This window comes from Halictus rubicundus, chromosome 4, assembly GCF_050948215.1.
Source record: "Halictus rubicundus isolate RS-2024b chromosome 4, iyHalRubi1_principal, whole genome shotgun sequence".
NCBI classification, from domain to species: domain Eukaryota; kingdom Metazoa; phylum Arthropoda; class Insecta; order Hymenoptera; family Halictidae; genus Halictus; species Halictus rubicundus.
Genome location: NC_135152.1, coordinates 20,073,527 through 20,090,676, shown reverse-complemented (window position 1 = coordinate 20,090,676; position 17,150 = coordinate 20,073,527). Strand labels below are relative to the sequence as shown.

The window sequence follows — 17,150 nt, the reverse complement described above, 5'->3', positions numbered from 1 at the left end:
CGAAAATTGTAAAACGTAACGAGTAATTGTAAAACAACACGTGTTCCGTCTTCAACGATCGGTACAGAACTGAAGACAAAACAAATTCTTTGCAAATAATTGATTACTTATGGGTACTCGCTGCTATGAGTTACAATATGTGGACTTACAACCGGCCAGAAAATGTTTCTACTAATCGTCACTGCGGGGTGCTTTGGAATATCCCGAAAAAAGGCATATGCCACTGCCCGTGCCATTGGCATTATTCGTTCGTCTGCGAAATCGATCTCTGCTAAGATGCAGAATTTGTTGCTCGCAAGTTAACCGGGTGGCCGATTGCGAATCGGACCAGCGGGCAGTGGGAGGACGGACTGTTGAAGGGTATATATGTAACAGAACCTAAATAAAGTGCATACAATGAAACATTGTTATTTATTACCACCGGTCATCACATAAGTTAATTTTAGAATATTTTGAACACAGGCTGCTTTACCGAAATCTGCAAAAGAATACGTGTTTCTCTTCAACGATCGGTACAGAACTAAAGGCAAAACAAATTCTTTTGCAAATAATTGGTAATACATATGGGTACCTCTAATATATTATATTATAATATATATTTAGGTGAGCACGTATTATAACACAAACCGCACAAAATCCAAATAAATTCAGTCTCGTCTTTTTTATAAAACAACATGTATTAGTCAGTTTCAAGACTCAGTAGGTTGAGTATTAATACAAAAAAATGTATAAATACATACTAAACTATAAAGACCAATAATAATTCTGATTTGTAATTCTTCTCCTCGTAATGAGATTCGCCGAATCTCTAATTGTATAATCTATCATTGGCACTCGATTGCACAAGGCAATAACCATCAGCGATAATTGCCCTCTAAGATAAGGAATTCCGGCGTGTCAATGGTAACACCAAACATCACAGCTGACGTAAGAAATAATGAATGTACGAAGTTGATATCTATTTACAGAAAATATTCCTGAAGCGTGTTATTCAAAACGTGGACGATATGACCCAGGAAAACATCTTGAAAAAAATAATAAAGTACAAAACGATACGGACGTTCCGGTTCGATTTGCAGTCATCCCCGTGTGAAAGGTTAACGATAAACTTGTACAGCATAACTCATAATTGCAATAATCGATTGCTGGAGATTTGTAGGAGGGGTCCAGTATAATAGTGCCTATTCGCGGCAACCAACGTCGAGAGTTCAGTTGAGTGTCTCCTATCGTGGCCGTTGCATGTTCGACGGACTTAATTAGTAGCCAGTGATAATTAATTGTCCGGGCGTTGAAACGATAGGATATTGCAAATTTTTTCCTGAATAATTAATTTTCCTAGAACTTCGAAGAGATTCGAATAATCGCAAAATGCGTAGATTGTCGCTGACGTCTGTCGCTAGCGTCGTGCTCGTCGTTTTGTTCTTCGAAGGTGGCCAGGCTTCCGACGTGCCTCTCGAAACTTCGACGATCCGCGATTCCAACGATCAGACTAATAAAACTGCAGGTGAATATTGTTTTAGTTGCAACACTCTCGGTGTCGGAACAATGAACGCACGTCTGTTCTTCGGTGAAATTGACGTAATGCTTGTTTCCCAGACAATGTACGATCGCAATCGCGAGTTCGATAGTTGGAGATGCGTTCGGATTTCTCACAATGAAGCTCTTGGTTTCAGAATGTTCGGATACACTCACGATAAACGGCAGAAACATTTATCACGCTCAACAGCAGGCGTTTTATATTAACGCGGTCCCAAACACGGTGTTCATAGGGCGGAAGGGCTATTGCGTGTCCACTTTGGAGAGGAACGATTATGTTATTACACCGGGCATAGGAGCCCACAAGCTTTTCAAGCACAAGGTCCCGTGGAACACAGCCCGAGAAATCTGCATGCGAGAAGGAGGTAATTTTCTTCCTGCGACGCCCATTACAGTATTTCGTTCACGCCTCTCAAATTGAAACACGTTAGAATCTCGGTACAGTCATTTCTCGATATATGTCGCTAATAGTTTTCTGATAATTGTCGCAATACTATCCCCACTACCGCGGGCTATAAACAGTGTGGGGCTTCGAAGATCGAGAGGCTTCGGACGGCGCACATTGGGCAATTTGGAAAAAATCGGATTCAAAATCAAGGAACTTTCGATAGGAATGAGGTAGAGCGATGAAATTTTTTTTAAATGAAAGCTGCAACTTTGTAGAATATGGGAAAAATAGAGAGATTGTGGTACGACCGTTTTTTAACCTCGAGAAAATTCGTTAAACGCGCACAAATTCAAGAAAATTTTAGTTTTTCCAATACCACGCGCGGAAAAAATTGTTTTTTTAACATGCTATACATCGTTTCCCATAGATTTTTTCACGCTGATTTCAAACCTGGTCTCAAAATTTGTTTACGACCTCAGGATTTTGCAAAAAATAGATTTTTGTGACAAAAACTAATAAAGTCATTTTTCCGTTGAAATGATTGGATGGTAATAATCGCCCTATTTTTCCCATATTCTACAAAGTTTCAGCTTTCATTTAAAAAAAATTTCATCGCTCTACCTCATTCCTATCGAAAGTTCCTTGATTTTGAATCCGATTTGGTCCAAATTGCCCAGTGTGCGCCGATGAGTGTAAACATAACACGGGTCGAGTACGACCTTCACATGGATGAAAGAGTAATAGTATCTTCTGGACGATATATGTCGCTGGTAAGACCCGTGTTGTTGACAAATATCGAGAAAGCAGTGTACATACTTGGAGATCGTTGAATATGATTGGCTGAATCTACTGGCCGCACAAAGGAAGTAGTAAACAACAACTTTTAGTACGTTCTCTGTAATTCTGAACAATTGCAATTTTTTCAAAGTTTTTTCCACGTCATGCAGTAGGCTAATTGTTTCAACCTCTCCAAAAAATCCCAGTTGTACGATTCAAAATTGAAAAAGTGATCGTCCTTTTAAAAGTCGACGACTATTACTCGGTGAGCGACTGTAAAAGCTAGTCTAAATGAATAAATGTATCCAGTAAGCGTCGGCGAAAGGAATGTGTTAATTAGCAGGTAAATTGTGAGGGTTGAAACGTCTGGTAAAAGCAGCTAATTACTACGTAATTTGACAATGTTTCACGAGCCACGTGACAGAGTTGCGCGGATGGGGAACGGGGATAAACGATAATTATCTCGCAGGTCAATTGCCCATGATCGATTCGGCAGAGAAGGAAGCAGTCTTCCGAAGCTGGATGACCAACGAGACGTTGACAGGTGTTTGGTTAGGCGTCCACGATCTGTTTGAGCAAGGCACGTGGGTGACTTTATCGGGCGAGCGTGTCGCTACGATGAGTTATTATCCATGGGCTGAGGGCGAGCCTAACAATTGGCACGAAGAACAACACTGCGGTATCCTCTGGCTAAAAGTCAAGGCCGCAGGAATATGCGACACCAAGTGCACCATCAAGGAGTCGTTTATCTGTGAAATCAACCTATGCGAAGCTCCAGGTTCCATTCTTCCCGGTGCAAGTACAGGCTCACTATAATCCAACGCGACAATCGCGACGAGAAATACTGATTGCTATGCCAATGCGTCCTGTGTGAGTGATTGTAGCAACGATCGCGCTTAAAAAAAAACTTTAAACAGTAATTCACCGTTTGTCGCATGATTTTCTTCGGGGCTACGATGATCAGTAGACTACGGACGTTGTGCATTTAGGGTAAAAATAACGGACGGGCGAAAAATGAAACTGTAAATACAGCACAGTAATAAAGTACTCAACAATGTGACAAAATTATCTACGTTATTTTTCAACAGCGATAATCCGCGTGTGAAAGGTTAACGATAGCACGACTTTAACCGTATTTAGTTATATGCGCTGTAGTATATCTGCTGCGTACCTAAGCAAATCTCGGCTCAGTTTTGCAACTCTGCTCGCGATCGATGCATCCGAGTTAATTAGTGTTCATTGGGAACGCTATTCGAAAGAAGTTGTCACAGAAGTTCGAAGGGATTAGATCAATCGAGCGATGGAGGCCGCCAAAGTGAGTTCATTGGCGTTCCTCGCTTTCGCGAGTGCTTCACTTTTCGTTTTGGTGTTCCACGGTGGCGAGGCTGCTGATGTAACTCTCCAAGATATTTTACGGCCCAAGAGACACGTGCAAATCGGAGGTAAATATTTTTTCTGCTTTCAAAAGTCGGGTATTGTAGCGTAGGGGAACTCAGGAGACTGTGAAAATGCAACGATTTGCTTCGTGAGAATTAATATTAGGGGGACCCGTAAGTAATCAATTATTTTGAAATCTAAAACACACTCACCAGATCATAATCGCCAGCAGCAAACCTTCTGAGCCAACGTTGACACTTGTTGACCTTCTATACATCTCCATAAACATCGCAAATTTTCTTTGTTGTTACCGTACCATTAAAAAGCATGCAACGACGAACATGATTCTCGGAGGGTACGGACGCCACCATTTTGTTACAGGGTTGTAAAAAAAAATATACTTTTTAGAATAGTTTGAACACAGGCTGCTTTACCGAAAATTGTAAAACGTAACGAGTAATTGTAAAACAACACGTGTTCCGTCTTCAACGATCGGTACAGAACTGAAGACAAAACAAATTCTTTGCAAATAATTGATTACTTATGGGTACTTATAATCGTCAATGGTACGGTTAGAAGTTGAAACAACTTTCAGAAATGAATGCATACTTTCGTGTATGCTCTGAGAGTTGATTAATTTTGCCTAGGAATATGAAAGGGCTAAAATTTTCTACTAGGAAATTCCTGTTTGTAATCCAACGGTTATCGCCGGTTCATACAGAGAGGTCATACTGATCTAATGTGATTTTGTCTTAATACGGCTCGACTTATTGCAGGCATAAGATCTTGCGTGTCCAGCTTGACAGGGGGCAACTATGTCGTTACACCCAACGTAGGAACCTACAAGATCCATTGTGTAGGAAAGACGTGGAACGATGCTCGAATGGCTTGTTTGGCCGACGGAGGTAATTACGCGGATTCTTTTGTAAGATATTACAGTGCTAATACAGGGCTGACACAGTGAGTTCTCGATATATGTCGAGAACAAGGGTGTTGCCAGCGTCGTGTATCGTCCAGGAGACACACACGATTTATGTTTGCACTCCTCGAGGTCTTTCGAGCTTCGCCGCCCCTCACGCGGTGTACCTCGCGCTAGTGGGGATAACTCCGCGACGTTTATCCTCCAAGGCTTGGCGACATATATAGAGAAATCACACTGTACTCTTCGCGAGAATAAAGGGACGTTAAAGGAAGACGATAAAGCACGTATGTCTTGTAGGTCAGTTGGCTGTGATAGACTCTGGACGAAAACACGACCTCTTTAAAATGTGGAAACGAGAAAGGGCCCTGTTGGGTCTGTGGTTAGGCTTCCACGATCTGTTCAAGGAAGGCACATGGGTCACCGTGACCGGCGAGTCGATGGATTCAATTGGCTATAATCCATGGGCTCCTGGTGAGCCCAACAATGGTTGGACTGGTCAAAATTGTGGAATTCTTTGGGACTTTGGGGTGGACGATTATACATGCGATAGCGTGCAGCCCTTTATCTGTGAAATCAATTTATGCGAATCATTTGTGTCTTCGGAATGCGATTATTCGGAGGAATGAGATCTGTTTTTGTTTCTGTAAACAGAGTTAGTTTGATTCTTGGTCAGCGTATCATTGTACTGGAAATATTGTTTGAATAAAGTGTATTTGTTCTCGTATATATTGTGTAGGTCCTTAACTCGGAAAGACTGTGCTATAATTCTACCGTAGACATTCCCACGATGAAAACGAGTACCCACACGACCCTGTTCCGATCACTTTAAATCGTTGGTGCATCGACCGAAGCACTCCTGCACTAACTACGGAACGCATCACGATGAGATCCTAGTCGGGTCGTGTTCGCACCAAATGCTATTCTTCCCGGTGCAAGTATAGGCTCACTATAATCCAACGCGACAGTCGCGACGAGGAATACTGACTGCTGTGCCAATGCGTCCTGTGTGAGCGATTGTAGCAACGATCGCGCTTAAAACGAACTTTGAACTGTATTTCCCCATTTGCCACATGATCTTCTTCAGGGCTACGATATTCATTAGACAGCGGATTTTGTGCATTCGGCGTAAAACTAACGGATGGGCGAAAAATAAAATTGTAAATGTTGCACTGAAATTAAGTACTCAGCAGTATGGCGATATTGTTTACGTTATTTCTCAATCCGCGTGTGAAAGGTTAACGATAGGACGCATGTAACCGCATAAGTTACGTCACGCGAGCCAGTAGTACAGTAAGGAGCATAACTGAACCGATAACCACAACTTGTGTGCAAATCATTATTTATTACTAGGACTGTAGAAGAATAACAAAAAATAAATATTATAATTACTTTTATCATAGTCAGAAGTAACTGAAGACATTTTTTTCAACAACTAATGTCTCCTCGTTTAGCAACGACCAAGAAAATAGATTGACTCGGTTTTGCACCGGTCCGTGGAAGAAATGTGTACGTGGAGTGTTCTAGTAGTATGTGTGCATCTAGCACTTTGGTCTGTGTGTTTACAAAATATTCTGCATCTTAACACTCAGTTCTTCGCAGTCGGTCGAACGGAAAAGCACGCGAGTGAGGTAAGAGTAAATATGAAATCAATTGCTTCGAATCGTTTAAAGAAAGTGATTTCTGTTTTGAACAACGGTTTGTCAACGCGTAAGACGGCGAAGAATTGCTGTGTTAGTCAATCGACGGTGCAGAGAATAAGAAAAAAATACTGTAAAGCTGTATTATTAAATGTTGGAGGAAGACCAAAGAAATTATCGCCGCAGGATGAACGAAGGATTATACGGTTTGTCTCGTCTGGTGAAGCTTCGAGTGCCAATATGGCTGCGAAATTATTAAAAGAAGATACAAGCGTACAAATAAGCCAGTGGACAGCGCGAAGAACCCTCAAACGAGGTGAGATTAGGTGCATTAAGAAAAAAAAGAAGCCAATGTTATCGAAAAGAAATATTAAGCTTCGTTTGGAATTTGCTAAAAAATATCGAAACTGGACAGCTACTGATTGGGAACGGGTTATTTGGTCCGACGAGAGCAAAATTAACAGAATTTGTTCGGATGGCATGTCTTGGTGCTGGATTCGCAAAAACGAAAGGCTTAAACCACGACATGTGAAACAAACTTTAAAGCATGGAGGCGGATCTTTAATGTTCTGGGGGTGTCTAACAGCATTCGGTGTTGGATCAATGCACCGAATCGATGGCATCATCAATCAATACATGTACAACGATATTTTACAAGATCATCTTCTAGATGCTGTTGAAAATATGCCTTTTGAAGAAAAGAATGTAATTTTCATGCATGACAGAGACCCTACGCACACTGCTAAAAGTGTAGAAAATTGGCTCGGTACTAAAAAATTTTCTGTTCTGGATTGGCCTGCACAGAGCCCCGACCTCAACCCCATAGAGAATCTATGGGGTTTACTAAAAAGACGGCTCCGGGATTCATATGACTCCCAACCAACTTCAATCACAGATTTGTATGACAGAATTCAAGAACAGTGGGGACAAATATCTCCGGATTATTGTAAAAAATTAGTAGAAAGTATGCCAAAGCGAATTAGTGCAGTTTTACAAGCAAAAGGCCTGTGGACGAAATATTAAAAGTAAATAATATATTAAATATTGGCAAGTATTGAACGTGGTGCAAAACCGAGTCAATCTCCATTTTTTGTCATTGCTAAACGAGGAGACATTAATTATTGAAAAAAATGTCTTCCGTCACTTCTAACTATGATAAAAATAATAGTAATATTTATTTTTCGTTATTCTTCTATATTCCTAGCAATAAATAATAATTTACACAAAGGTTGTGGTTATTGGTTCAGTTATGCTCCTTACTGTATATCTGCTGCGTACCTAATCAAATCTCAGTTGTGCATCTCTCCTCGCGATCGATGCATCCGAGTTAATTAGTGATCGTTCAGAACGCTATTCGAGGAAAGAAGTTGTCACAGAAGTTCGAAGTGATTAGAACAATCGAGAGACGGAGGCCGCCAAAATGAGTTCATTGACGTTCCTCGCTATCGCGAGTGCTGCACTTTTCGTTTTGGCGTTCCATGGTGGCGAGGCTGCTGATGTAACCCTCCAAGATATTTTACGGCCCAAGAGACACGTGCAAATCGGCGGTAAATATTTTTTCTCCTTTCAAAAGTCGGGTCTTGTAGCGTAGGGGAACTCATGAGACTGTGAACATGCAACAATTTGCTTCGTGAAAATTGATATTACGGGGACCCACGAATAATCAATTATTTTGAAATCTAAAACACACTCACCAGATCATAATCACCAGCAGCAAACCTTCTGAGCCAACGTTGACACTTGTTGACCTTCAATACATCTCGTCGTTCATTAAATCCCGCATGGAAATGAAAAAGTATACAATGAGGAAAATATGATCCTCAGAAGGTACAGAACGCCGCCATTTTGTTACAGGGTTGTAAAAAAAAAATACTTTTTAGAATAGTTTGAACACAGGCTGCTTTACCGAAAATTGTAAAAGAACACGTGTTCCTTCTAAAGGCAAAACAAATTTATTGCAAATAATTGATTACTTATGGGTACCCCTAATATAATCTTCAATGGTACGGTTAGAAGTTGAAACAACTTTCAGAAATGAATGCATACTTTTGTGTATGCTCTGGGAGGTGATTAATTTTGCTTAGGAATATGAAAGAGCTAAAATTTTCTACTAGGAAATTCCTGTTTGTAGGCCAACGGTTATCGCTGGTTCATACAGAGAGGTCATACTGATCTGATGTGATTTTGTCTTAATACGGCTCGACTTATTGCAGGCAAAAGATCTTGCGTGTCCAGCTTGACAGGGGGCAACTATGTCGTTACACCCAACGTAGGGACCTACAAGATCCATACTACTCGAAAGTCGTGGTACGATGCTCGAAAGGCTTGTTTGGCCGACGGAGGTAATTACGCGGATTCTTTTGTAAGATATTACAGTGCTAATACAGTTAATTCTCGATATACAGGGTGGCCCACATAACTCTGAACAGTTCAATATCTCGAAAACTATGCCATCGATTTTAAAGTTCTTAGTCTTAAATTGCATGGAACTGAAGGGCCTTTCTGACTACATAAACGTGAAGTGGCCTCCCTTCCCCTTTAACGGGGGAGGGGAGGTACCTTTGTAATTTTAAATGGAACCCCGTATAAAATGTTACATATTTAGATTCTACCGGAAAAAACAAGTCAATTTTGTCTGAAACATTTTTTTGTCAGATACTTCCATGATGAGATATAACAGTTTGAAGTTTCGAGTTGTAGGTACTTGAAGCGCTCGGAAATAGCGTTATGGAATTATACGCGCTCGAGTCCTTTGCTTATTCGTGAAGAAATAAAATGCACTTTAAATTAAATGTTCAAAATGTCCACCACGGGCTTGTAAACATTTATTTACTCGAAACATCAAAGTTGTTCTAACATTTTTTAACATTTCGGGAGTCACTGAAGCGCAAGCGTCACGTATTCTTTGTTTCATATCCTCTTTTGTCGTCGGTGGTTCAAACATAACTTTGTCCTTTACATATTCCCATAAGAAAAAATCTAATGGTGTTAGATCGTGGGATCGAGGAGGCCATTGACGAGGTCCCCCACGACCTATCCATTTGTTCCCAAATTTTTCGTTCAAAAATTGCCTGGTGATGATTGCAAAATGTGGAGGAGCGCCGTCTTGTTGGAACCACATTTCTCTTCTAACGTGCAGTGGCACATCTTCCAAAAGCGCAGGCACATGATTTTTTAAGAAATCACAATAACTTGCAGATGTTACAGTTTCTTGAAAAAAATAAGGTCCAATCACAAAATCTCCTATTAGGCCACACCAAACATTTAAAGACCATCGATGTTGAAAGGGAACACATCGCATCCAATTTGGGTTTTCCACGGCCCAATAATGCAGATTATGTCTATTTACATGCCCTGAATTCATAAAAGTGGCCTCATCGGAAAAAAGTATTTTGCAGAAAAAGTCATTTTCCACAACACCCTGCAGCCACTCACAAAATCTTACGCGGTGATCGTAATCTGCTATCGAAAGCTCTTGTGATAAAACCATGTGATATGGATGATACTTTTGCCGATTCAAAATTCGTTGAATTGATGAACGACTAATATGTGATGTTTGTGCAAGTGTACGTTGACTAATATGAGGATTTAATGTAATTGCAGCAAGAATACTGGCACTGTTATTTTCATTAGTGACAGCTTTAGGTTTATTGCGAGTTTTTTTACACAATTCACCGTGTTCGCGAAGCCGCTTATCTAAATTATGAAATGTTGCATGACATTTTTTGATCCCATAACGTTCAAAAAACATCACTGCTGCACGCCGATAATTTTTTTCGCATTCACCTAACGTTAATAACATATTCACTTCTGTGTCAAAGGTAGCCATAATCACAATGTTACTGCTTGAATAACAGCTCTAAACTGAAAACGTTTTCATAGATAAGTGAGTCAAACTCAAGAATTGTAAATATTATTGTTTGTGTTTCTTCATGAATAAGCAAAGGACTCCAGCGCGTATAATTCCATAACGCTATTTCCGAGCGCTTCAAGTACCTACAACTCGAAACTTCAAACTGTTTTATCTCATCATGGAAGAATCTGACAAAAAAAGGTTTCAGGCAAAATTGACTTGTTTTTTCTTTTGTAAGATATTACAGTGCTAATACAGGGCTAACACAGTGAGTTCTCGATATATGTCACGAACAAGGGTGTCGCCAGCGTCGTGTGTCGTCCAGGAGACACACCCGAGTTATGTTTGCACTCCTCGAGGTCCTTCGAGTTTCGCGGCCCCTCACGCGGTGTAGCCCGCGGTGGTGGGGATAATTCCGCGACGTTTATCCTCCAGGCCTTGACGACATATATAGAGAAATCAGTGTACTCTTCGCGGGAATAAAGGAATATTAAAGGAAGACGATAAAGCATGTATGTCTTGTAGGTCAGTTGGCTGTGGTAGACTCTGCTCGAAAATTCGATCTCTTTAAAATGTGGAAACGAGAAAGGGACCTGCCGTCTCTCTGGTTAGGCTTCCACGATCTGTTCGAGGAAGGCACATGGGTCACCGTGACCGGCGAGTCGGTGGATACAATAGGCTATGTTCCATGGGCTCCTGGTGAGCCCAACAATGGTTGGACTATTCAACACTGTGGAATTCTTTGGGACTACGGGGTGGACGATTATGGGTGCATTAGTCCGCAGCCCTTCATCTGTGAAATCAATTTATGCGAATCACTTGTGTCTTCGGAATGCGATATATCTGAGGACTGAGATCTGTTTTTGTTTCTGTAAACACGGTTAGTTTGAATCTCGGTCGGCATATGTCGCTTTCACCGTATCATTCTACTAGAAATATTGTTTGAATAAAGTGTAGTTGTTCTCGTGCATATTGTGCAGTTCATTAACTCGGAAAGAGAGTGCTCTAATTCTACCGTAGACGTTCCCACGATGAAAACGAGTACCCACACGGCCCTGTTAGGATCGCTTAAAATGGTTGGTGCATCGACCGAAGCACTCCTGCACTAGCTACGGAACGCATCACGATGAGATCCTAGTTGGGTCGTGTTGGTACTCATTTTTCTCGTGGGAATCTTGCCATTTCAATGGCGATACTCTCGCGAACCTACGAACAAACATAACTTCCCATCATCGTTACCAAACGAGAGCGCTCGTTCTGCGTGCACTCGCGGACTCGCGCTCGGCGAGAGACAGTGCAGTCGCAGTATTTACAATAAATAGTGAGCCGTAATGGAATACTATTGAGAAGCAGATTACAAGGGAGCAGCTAGAGCAATATTCTTTCCCTAGCGCGTTTGGAACCGAATTGACTTGGAGGATCGAGCCTAAAACCAACGTAAAGGTAGATCCTCCCTCTGCTTCGGGATTTTTGCTCCGACAATCGCGACGAGAAATGCTGACTGCTGTGTCAATGCGTCCTGTGTGAGTGATTGTAGCAACGATCGCGCTTAAAATGAACTTTGAACTGTAATTCCCCGTTTGCCGCATGATTCTTTTCGGGGCTACGATATTCATTAGACAGCGGATGTTGTGCATTTAGGGTAAAAATAACGGACGGGCGACAAATAAAATTGTAGATGTAGCACTGAGATACAGTACTCAGCACTATGACAAAATTATTTACGTTATTTCTCAACAGGGATAGTCCCCGTGTGAAAGGTTAACGATAGAACGACTTGAACCGCATAAGTAGTACATATATCTGCTGCGTTCCTGATCAAGTCTCAGCTCAGTTGTGCATCTCTCCTCGCATTCGATGCATCCGAGTTAGCGATCACTGAGAACGCTATTCGAGAAGTTGTCACAGAAGTTTGAAGGGATTAGAACAATCAAGCAACGGAGGCCGCCAAAATGAGTTCATTAGGTTTCCTCGCTTTCGCGTGTGCTGCACTTTTCATTTTGGTGTTCCACGGTGGCGAGGCTGCTGATGTAACCCTCCAAGATATTTTACGGCCCAAGAGACACGTGCAAATCGGCGGTAAATATTTTTTCTGCTTTCAAAAGTCGGGTCTTGTAGCGTAGGGGAACTCAGGAGACTGTGAACACGCAACAATTTGCTTCGTGAGAATTAATATTAGGGGGACCCGTAAGTAATCAATTATTTTGAAATCTAAAACACACTCACCAGATCATAATCACCAGCAGCAAACCTTCTGAGCCAACGTTGACACTTGTTGACCTTCTATACATCTCCATAAACATCGCAAATTTTCTTCGTTGTTACCGTTCCATTAAAAAGCATGCAACGACGAACACGATTCTCGGAGGGTACGGACGCCACGATTTTGTTACAGGGTTGTAAAAAAAAATATACTTTTTAGAACAGTTTGAACACAGGCTGCTTTACCGAAAATTGTAAAACGTAACGAGTAATTGTAAAACAACACGTGTTCCGTCTTCAACGATCGGTACAGAAATGAAGACAAAACAAATTCTTTGCAAATAATTGATTACTTATGGGCACTTATAATCTTCAATGGTACGGTTAGAAGTTGAAACAACTTTCAGAAATGAATGCATACTTTCGTGTATGCTCTGAGAGTTGATTAATTTTGCCTAGGAATATGAAAGAGCTAAGATTTTCTACTAGGAAATTCCTGATTGTAGGCCAACGGTTATCGCCGGTTCATACAGAGAGGTCATACTGAGCTGACGTAATTTTGTCTTAATACGGCTCGACTTATTGCAGGCAAAGTACCTTGCGTGTCCAGCTTGACGGGGGGCAACTATATCGTTATACCCGACGTAGGAACCTACAAGATCCATAGTTCAAGAAAGTCGTGGAACGATGCTCGAAAGACTTGTTTGGCCGAAGGAGGTAATTACGCTGATCGTGTTGGAAGATATTACAGTGCTAATACAGGGCTAATACAGTGTATTCTCGATATATGTCACGAACAAGGGTGTTGCCAGCGTCTTGTATTGTCCAGGATACACACCCGAGTTATGTTTGCACTCCTCGAAGTCTTTCGAGCTTCGCGGCCCCTCACGGGGTGTAGCTCGCGGTGGTGGGAATAATTCCGCGACGTTTATCGCCTAGGCCTTGACGACATATATAGAGAAATCACTGTACTCTTCGCGAGAATAAAGGAATATTAGAGAAAGACGATGAAGCAGGTATTTCTTGTAGGTCAGTTAGCTGTGATGGACTCTGCGCGAAAATACGATCTCTTTAAACTGTGGAAACGAGAAAGGGCCCTGCCGTCTCTCTGGTTAGGCCTCCACGATATGTTCGAGGAAGGCACGTGGGTCACCGTGACCGGCGCGTCGTTGGATTCAATAAGCTATCATCCATGGGCTCCTGGTGAGCCCAACAATCTGTTGAATCTTGAACACTGTGGAATTCTTTGGGACACCGGGATGAACGATTGGGGATGCCTTCACCTGGAGCCCTTCATCTGTGAAATCAATTTATGCGAATCACTTGTGTCTTCGGAATGCGATAAATCTGAGGACTGAGATCTGTTTTCGTTTCTGTAAACACGGTTAGTTTGAATCTTGGCCAGCATATGTCGCTTTCACCGTATCATTCTACTAGAAATATTGTTTGAATAAAGTGTAGTTGTTCTCGTGCATATTGTGCAGTTTATTAACTCGACAAGAGAGTGCTCTAATTCTACCGTAGACGTTCCCACGATGAAAACGAGTACCCACACGGACCTGTTCGGATCGCTTTAAATCGTTGGTGCATCGACCGAAGCACTCCTGCACTAGCCACGGAACGCATCACGATGAGATCCTAGTGGGGTCGTGTTGGTACTCATTTTTCTCGTGGGAATCTTGCCATTTCAATGGCGATACTCTCGCGAACCTACGAACAAACCTAACTTCCCATCATGGTTACCAAACGAGAGCGCGTATTTCCGTAAACCTCGATCACGCTCGTTCTCCGTGCATTCGTCGAACTCGCGCTCGGCGAGAGACAGTGCAGTCGCAGCGTTGCGCTTGAGTCATTAAAATTTCCCCACGCTATCGATGACTCCGTGCTCCGACGACCTCCGATTGGCCTGCGCGCGCGCGCGCGCGCGGCGTCTGTTGTCCGTCAGGCGAATATAATCTCCCGCAAACATCGCGACCTGAGATTCGTTGGCTGCGAGACGAAGCGCCGGGAATTCCAGTTTGGCCGGAGTCTGTCGTTCGCGGTAACAACAAGAGGAAAAAAGCGTGGCGATCGGCGCCGAAGCTGGAAGAAGAAGAGGCGAAGGAGATCGGCGTAAGCGGGGATACGGAGGACGCCGATAGAAGGAGAGGAGAGTCGCGGCGTTCGCAGCTCGGGTCAGCTCAGTCGTGTCTCGCGTATCGCGGTCGTTGCGTCCGTCGAGTCGAGTATCGGAGATCGTCCGACGTGTATCAGACCGCCCAATGTTATCGCAACCCGCTGCCGCTTGATCCGATGCTCTCTGTCGAGGACACAGTCGAACGGAGAGGCTAGAGTGCGTTCACCCGTCGACCAGAGCGCTCCTCGAACGAAGCTCGCGAAGACTTCTTCGAGGATACAGCGATCGAGATCGAATTGCTCGACGCATCACCGACCTGGAAATGTCCAACCACCTGTCAGCGTTGCTCGCTTTTCTCGGGGCGTTTTGCGTTTTAGGCGTGCCGGCTCGCGCGGCCACCTCCGTCAGCGACGACACGCTCGAAGCGGTGTTCGGGACGCCTAGAGCCTTCAACCTGACCAACCGCAATCAAGGTGATTATCATTTTCGCTTTCGAGCACGCTGGCTCGACGTTCCCACTGGTAATCTTCATTCTCGTCGAGATCCGTGGAACGTGAACTTTTGTGAACGTTGCTTGTCGCGCTGCTCGGAATGTTTCCCGTAGAATGACTCGCCTCGGTTTCTCACTAGGATGCGTTTGTCTCCAGGTTCGCCGACGGTAGTCAATATGAACGGCAATTACAATTATCAAGCCGCGCAACAGGTGTTTTTTATTAGCGGCGCGCCGCAGTCGGTTAGCAAAGGGATGAGGAACTGCGTGACCTATTTGGAAAGGGACGATTACACCGTTCGGCCGGGCATTGGCGTGCACAAGATGCATAAGCGCAAGATCAATTGGAACAAGGCTCGAAAATCTTGCATGGACGAAGGAGGTAATTGTTGGAACGGGGCGGTTGTCGCTGCCTGACCAGTGTTCCTGATTTCTCAACGTTTTTCGTTTCTCGAGAATTTTTAATAAAATCAATAAATATCGGGAAACTTTTACCAAACTTTTATAAAGCGAAACATTACGCTTTTCTTTCGAAACCACGTCTTAAGAAGCATAACGCGTCTGATGTAGAATCAGACAATCTACTTCTTTTTTCTTTTGTAACAAAATCTTCTTATATAAGGACTGAAACTTGAAGCACGTGAAACCATTTTTTGACGGTAATGTAGTCACTCTACCTGACCGGCCCCTTAAAGAAAATACATGAAATTTTCAACTTTAGCCATTTTTTCCGCTTCAACCGTAAAAGCTAGACGAACGATTTTTACGTAGGACGATTCTCTAGAGTTTCCTTAACACAATGGTATATTTTTCGTAACGTCATTAACAGTTGAATGTGTTGATTGAATGATAAAGAGGCGAGAATGACGGTCAGGTTTGGGGAAGAGAGGGTAATGAAGGGCAACTGTTCCGCAGCTAGTTTAGCCATACTGAACTCGGCGACCGAGGAGACCACCCTTCTGAATTGGATGAGGGAGGAGGGCGTGGATCGTGTCTGGTTAGGTGTCCACGATCAGTTCGAAGAGGGAGATTGGGTCACTTTAAGCGGGGAGTCGCTCGATAGCGTCGGCTATGAGCATTGGTCGACGAGCCCGTGGCCGAACCAACCGGACAATTACGGCGGTCGACAGAACTGCGCGGCCCTCATCAAAGAGGAAGGAATGGACGACGTCGAATGCGACTACCTACACGCCTACATGTGCGAAATCAACCTCTGTTAAACTGACCCGTGTGCCATCGAAAAATTTCGATCGTCCCGTCCGACCATACCGTCGTATACCATCCGTATTGTTTGTCAATAAAGATCACGATATACTTGCTATCTCCGTCTTGCGTTATTCAGCTCCTCCCTGCGATTATTTATTTCCTTATCCATGTCTTGCGAGAAGAGTCAATTTTGTAGCTATGTCCAGAACCTTTGAACAATATGCCTAATTTTTATTTTCTGATGACATCTTTCGGGACCTGTCTGTTACTGTTCGCGATATTACAGGGGATTGGGGTGGGAAATTTTGTGTTTTTCAATATCGCGTTTCTGCAAAGTTTATTGTATCGGTGCGAGAGTGTCGCTGTTGAATTGCGGAGGTTCTTGCGATGAGAATGAGTACCCACAACACCCCATTCGAACCGCGTTTAGTAACAGGTGCATCCAGCGAAGCATTTCTGTACTAGGGTTCAACTGGTCCGATGGACGTCGTGTTTGGACTCATTCTTCTCGGTAGGATCTTGCCGTTCGACTGTTTGTTAGACTGTGGATCTTTCAGCTTGTGGCAATTTTCAAAAAATGCTAAAGAATTTTAAATATGATTTTTATTTGCCTTGGATCTACGAAAGCCGTTCCCATTAAAAGTAG

General features: G+C 42.9%; 3 protein-coding genes and 1 long non-coding RNA gene across 5 annotated transcripts in view; 3 read left to right on the top strand and 1 right to left on the bottom strand.

The window, feature by feature from the left end:
* Window positions 1–3,757, top strand: part of LOC143353754 (hemolymph lipopolysaccharide-binding protein-like) — a 69,478-nt gene extending 65,721 nt beyond the window's left edge. Inside the window, exons 1-3 of one of the 2 annotated variants that reach the window (XM_076787304.1) lie at window positions 1,213–1,504; window positions 1,674–1,901; window positions 3,171–3,757. In XM_076787304.1, the coding sequence (XP_076643419.1) occupies window positions 1,369–1,504; window positions 1,674–1,901; window positions 3,171–3,517 (711 nt within the window). In that variant the 5' untranslated portion in view covers window positions 1,213–1,368 and the 3' untranslated portion in view covers window positions 3,518–3,757. Of the gene's footprint in view, window positions 1–1,212; window positions 1,505–1,673; window positions 1,902–3,170 lie in introns of those variants that run through there. The other variant, XM_076787305.1, reaches the window with a different exon arrangement.
* The window catches only part of LOC143353767 (uncharacterized), a 227,103-nt gene that overhangs the window by 15,086 nt on the left and 194,867 nt on the right, over window positions 1–17,150 (bottom strand). The window lies entirely within an intron of this gene.
* Window positions 3,914–11,460, top strand: LOC143353819 (uncharacterized). The gene is made up of 12 exons (XM_076787424.1): window positions 3,914–4,143; window positions 4,855–4,983; window positions 5,298–5,623; window positions 5,737–5,797; window positions 6,012–6,125; window positions 6,351–6,354; window positions 6,452–6,506; window positions 6,590–6,628; window positions 6,671–7,594; window positions 8,031–8,184; window positions 8,851–8,979; window positions 11,016–11,460. Exons 1-12 carry the CDS (start codon window positions 4,002–4,004, stop codon window positions 11,342–11,344), a joined length of 2,406 nt encoding a protein of 801 aa, XP_076643539.1. The 5' UTR covers window positions 3,914–4,001; the 3' UTR covers window positions 11,345–11,460.
* LOC143353818 (uncharacterized) lies at window positions 12,372–16,619 on the top strand. The gene is made up of 9 exons (XM_076787423.1): window positions 12,372–12,569; window positions 13,281–13,409; window positions 13,722–14,047; window positions 14,177–14,253; window positions 14,335–14,456; window positions 14,710–14,853; window positions 14,994–15,281; window positions 15,456–15,680; window positions 16,214–16,619. The coding sequence occupies exons 1-9, from the start codon at window positions 12,443–12,445 to the stop codon at window positions 16,516–16,518; spliced, it is 1,743 nt and encodes a 580-aa protein (XP_076643538.1). The 5' UTR covers window positions 12,372–12,442; the 3' UTR covers window positions 16,519–16,619.

Bases quoted from the DNA above. Each gene is read 5' to 3' on its own strand.
- LOC143353819 (XM_076787424.1), top strand. From the start codon at position 4,002: ATGGAGGCCGCCAAAGTGAGTTCATTGGCGTTCCTCGCTTTCGCGAGT. The intron at 5,624-5,736 runs TGAGATCTGTTT...TATATTGTGTAG, and splicing joins AATGCGATTATTCGGAGGAA to GTCCTTAACTCGGAAAGACT. The intron at 6,629-6,670 runs GTAAGAGTAAAT...AATCGTTTAAAG, and splicing joins CGGAAAAGCACGCGAGTGAG to AAAGTGATTTCTGTTTTGAA.
- LOC143353818 (XM_076787423.1), top strand. From the start codon at position 12,443: ATGAGTTCATTAGGTTTCCTCGCTTTCGCGTGTGCTGCACTTTTCATT. The intron at 13,410-13,721 runs GTAATTACGCTG...TATTTCTTGTAG, and splicing joins GACTTGTTTGGCCGAAGGAG to GTCAGTTAGCTGTGATGGAC. The intron at 14,048-14,176 runs TGAGATCTGTTT...CATATTGTGCAG, and splicing joins AATGCGATAAATCTGAGGAC to TTTATTAACTCGACAAGAGA.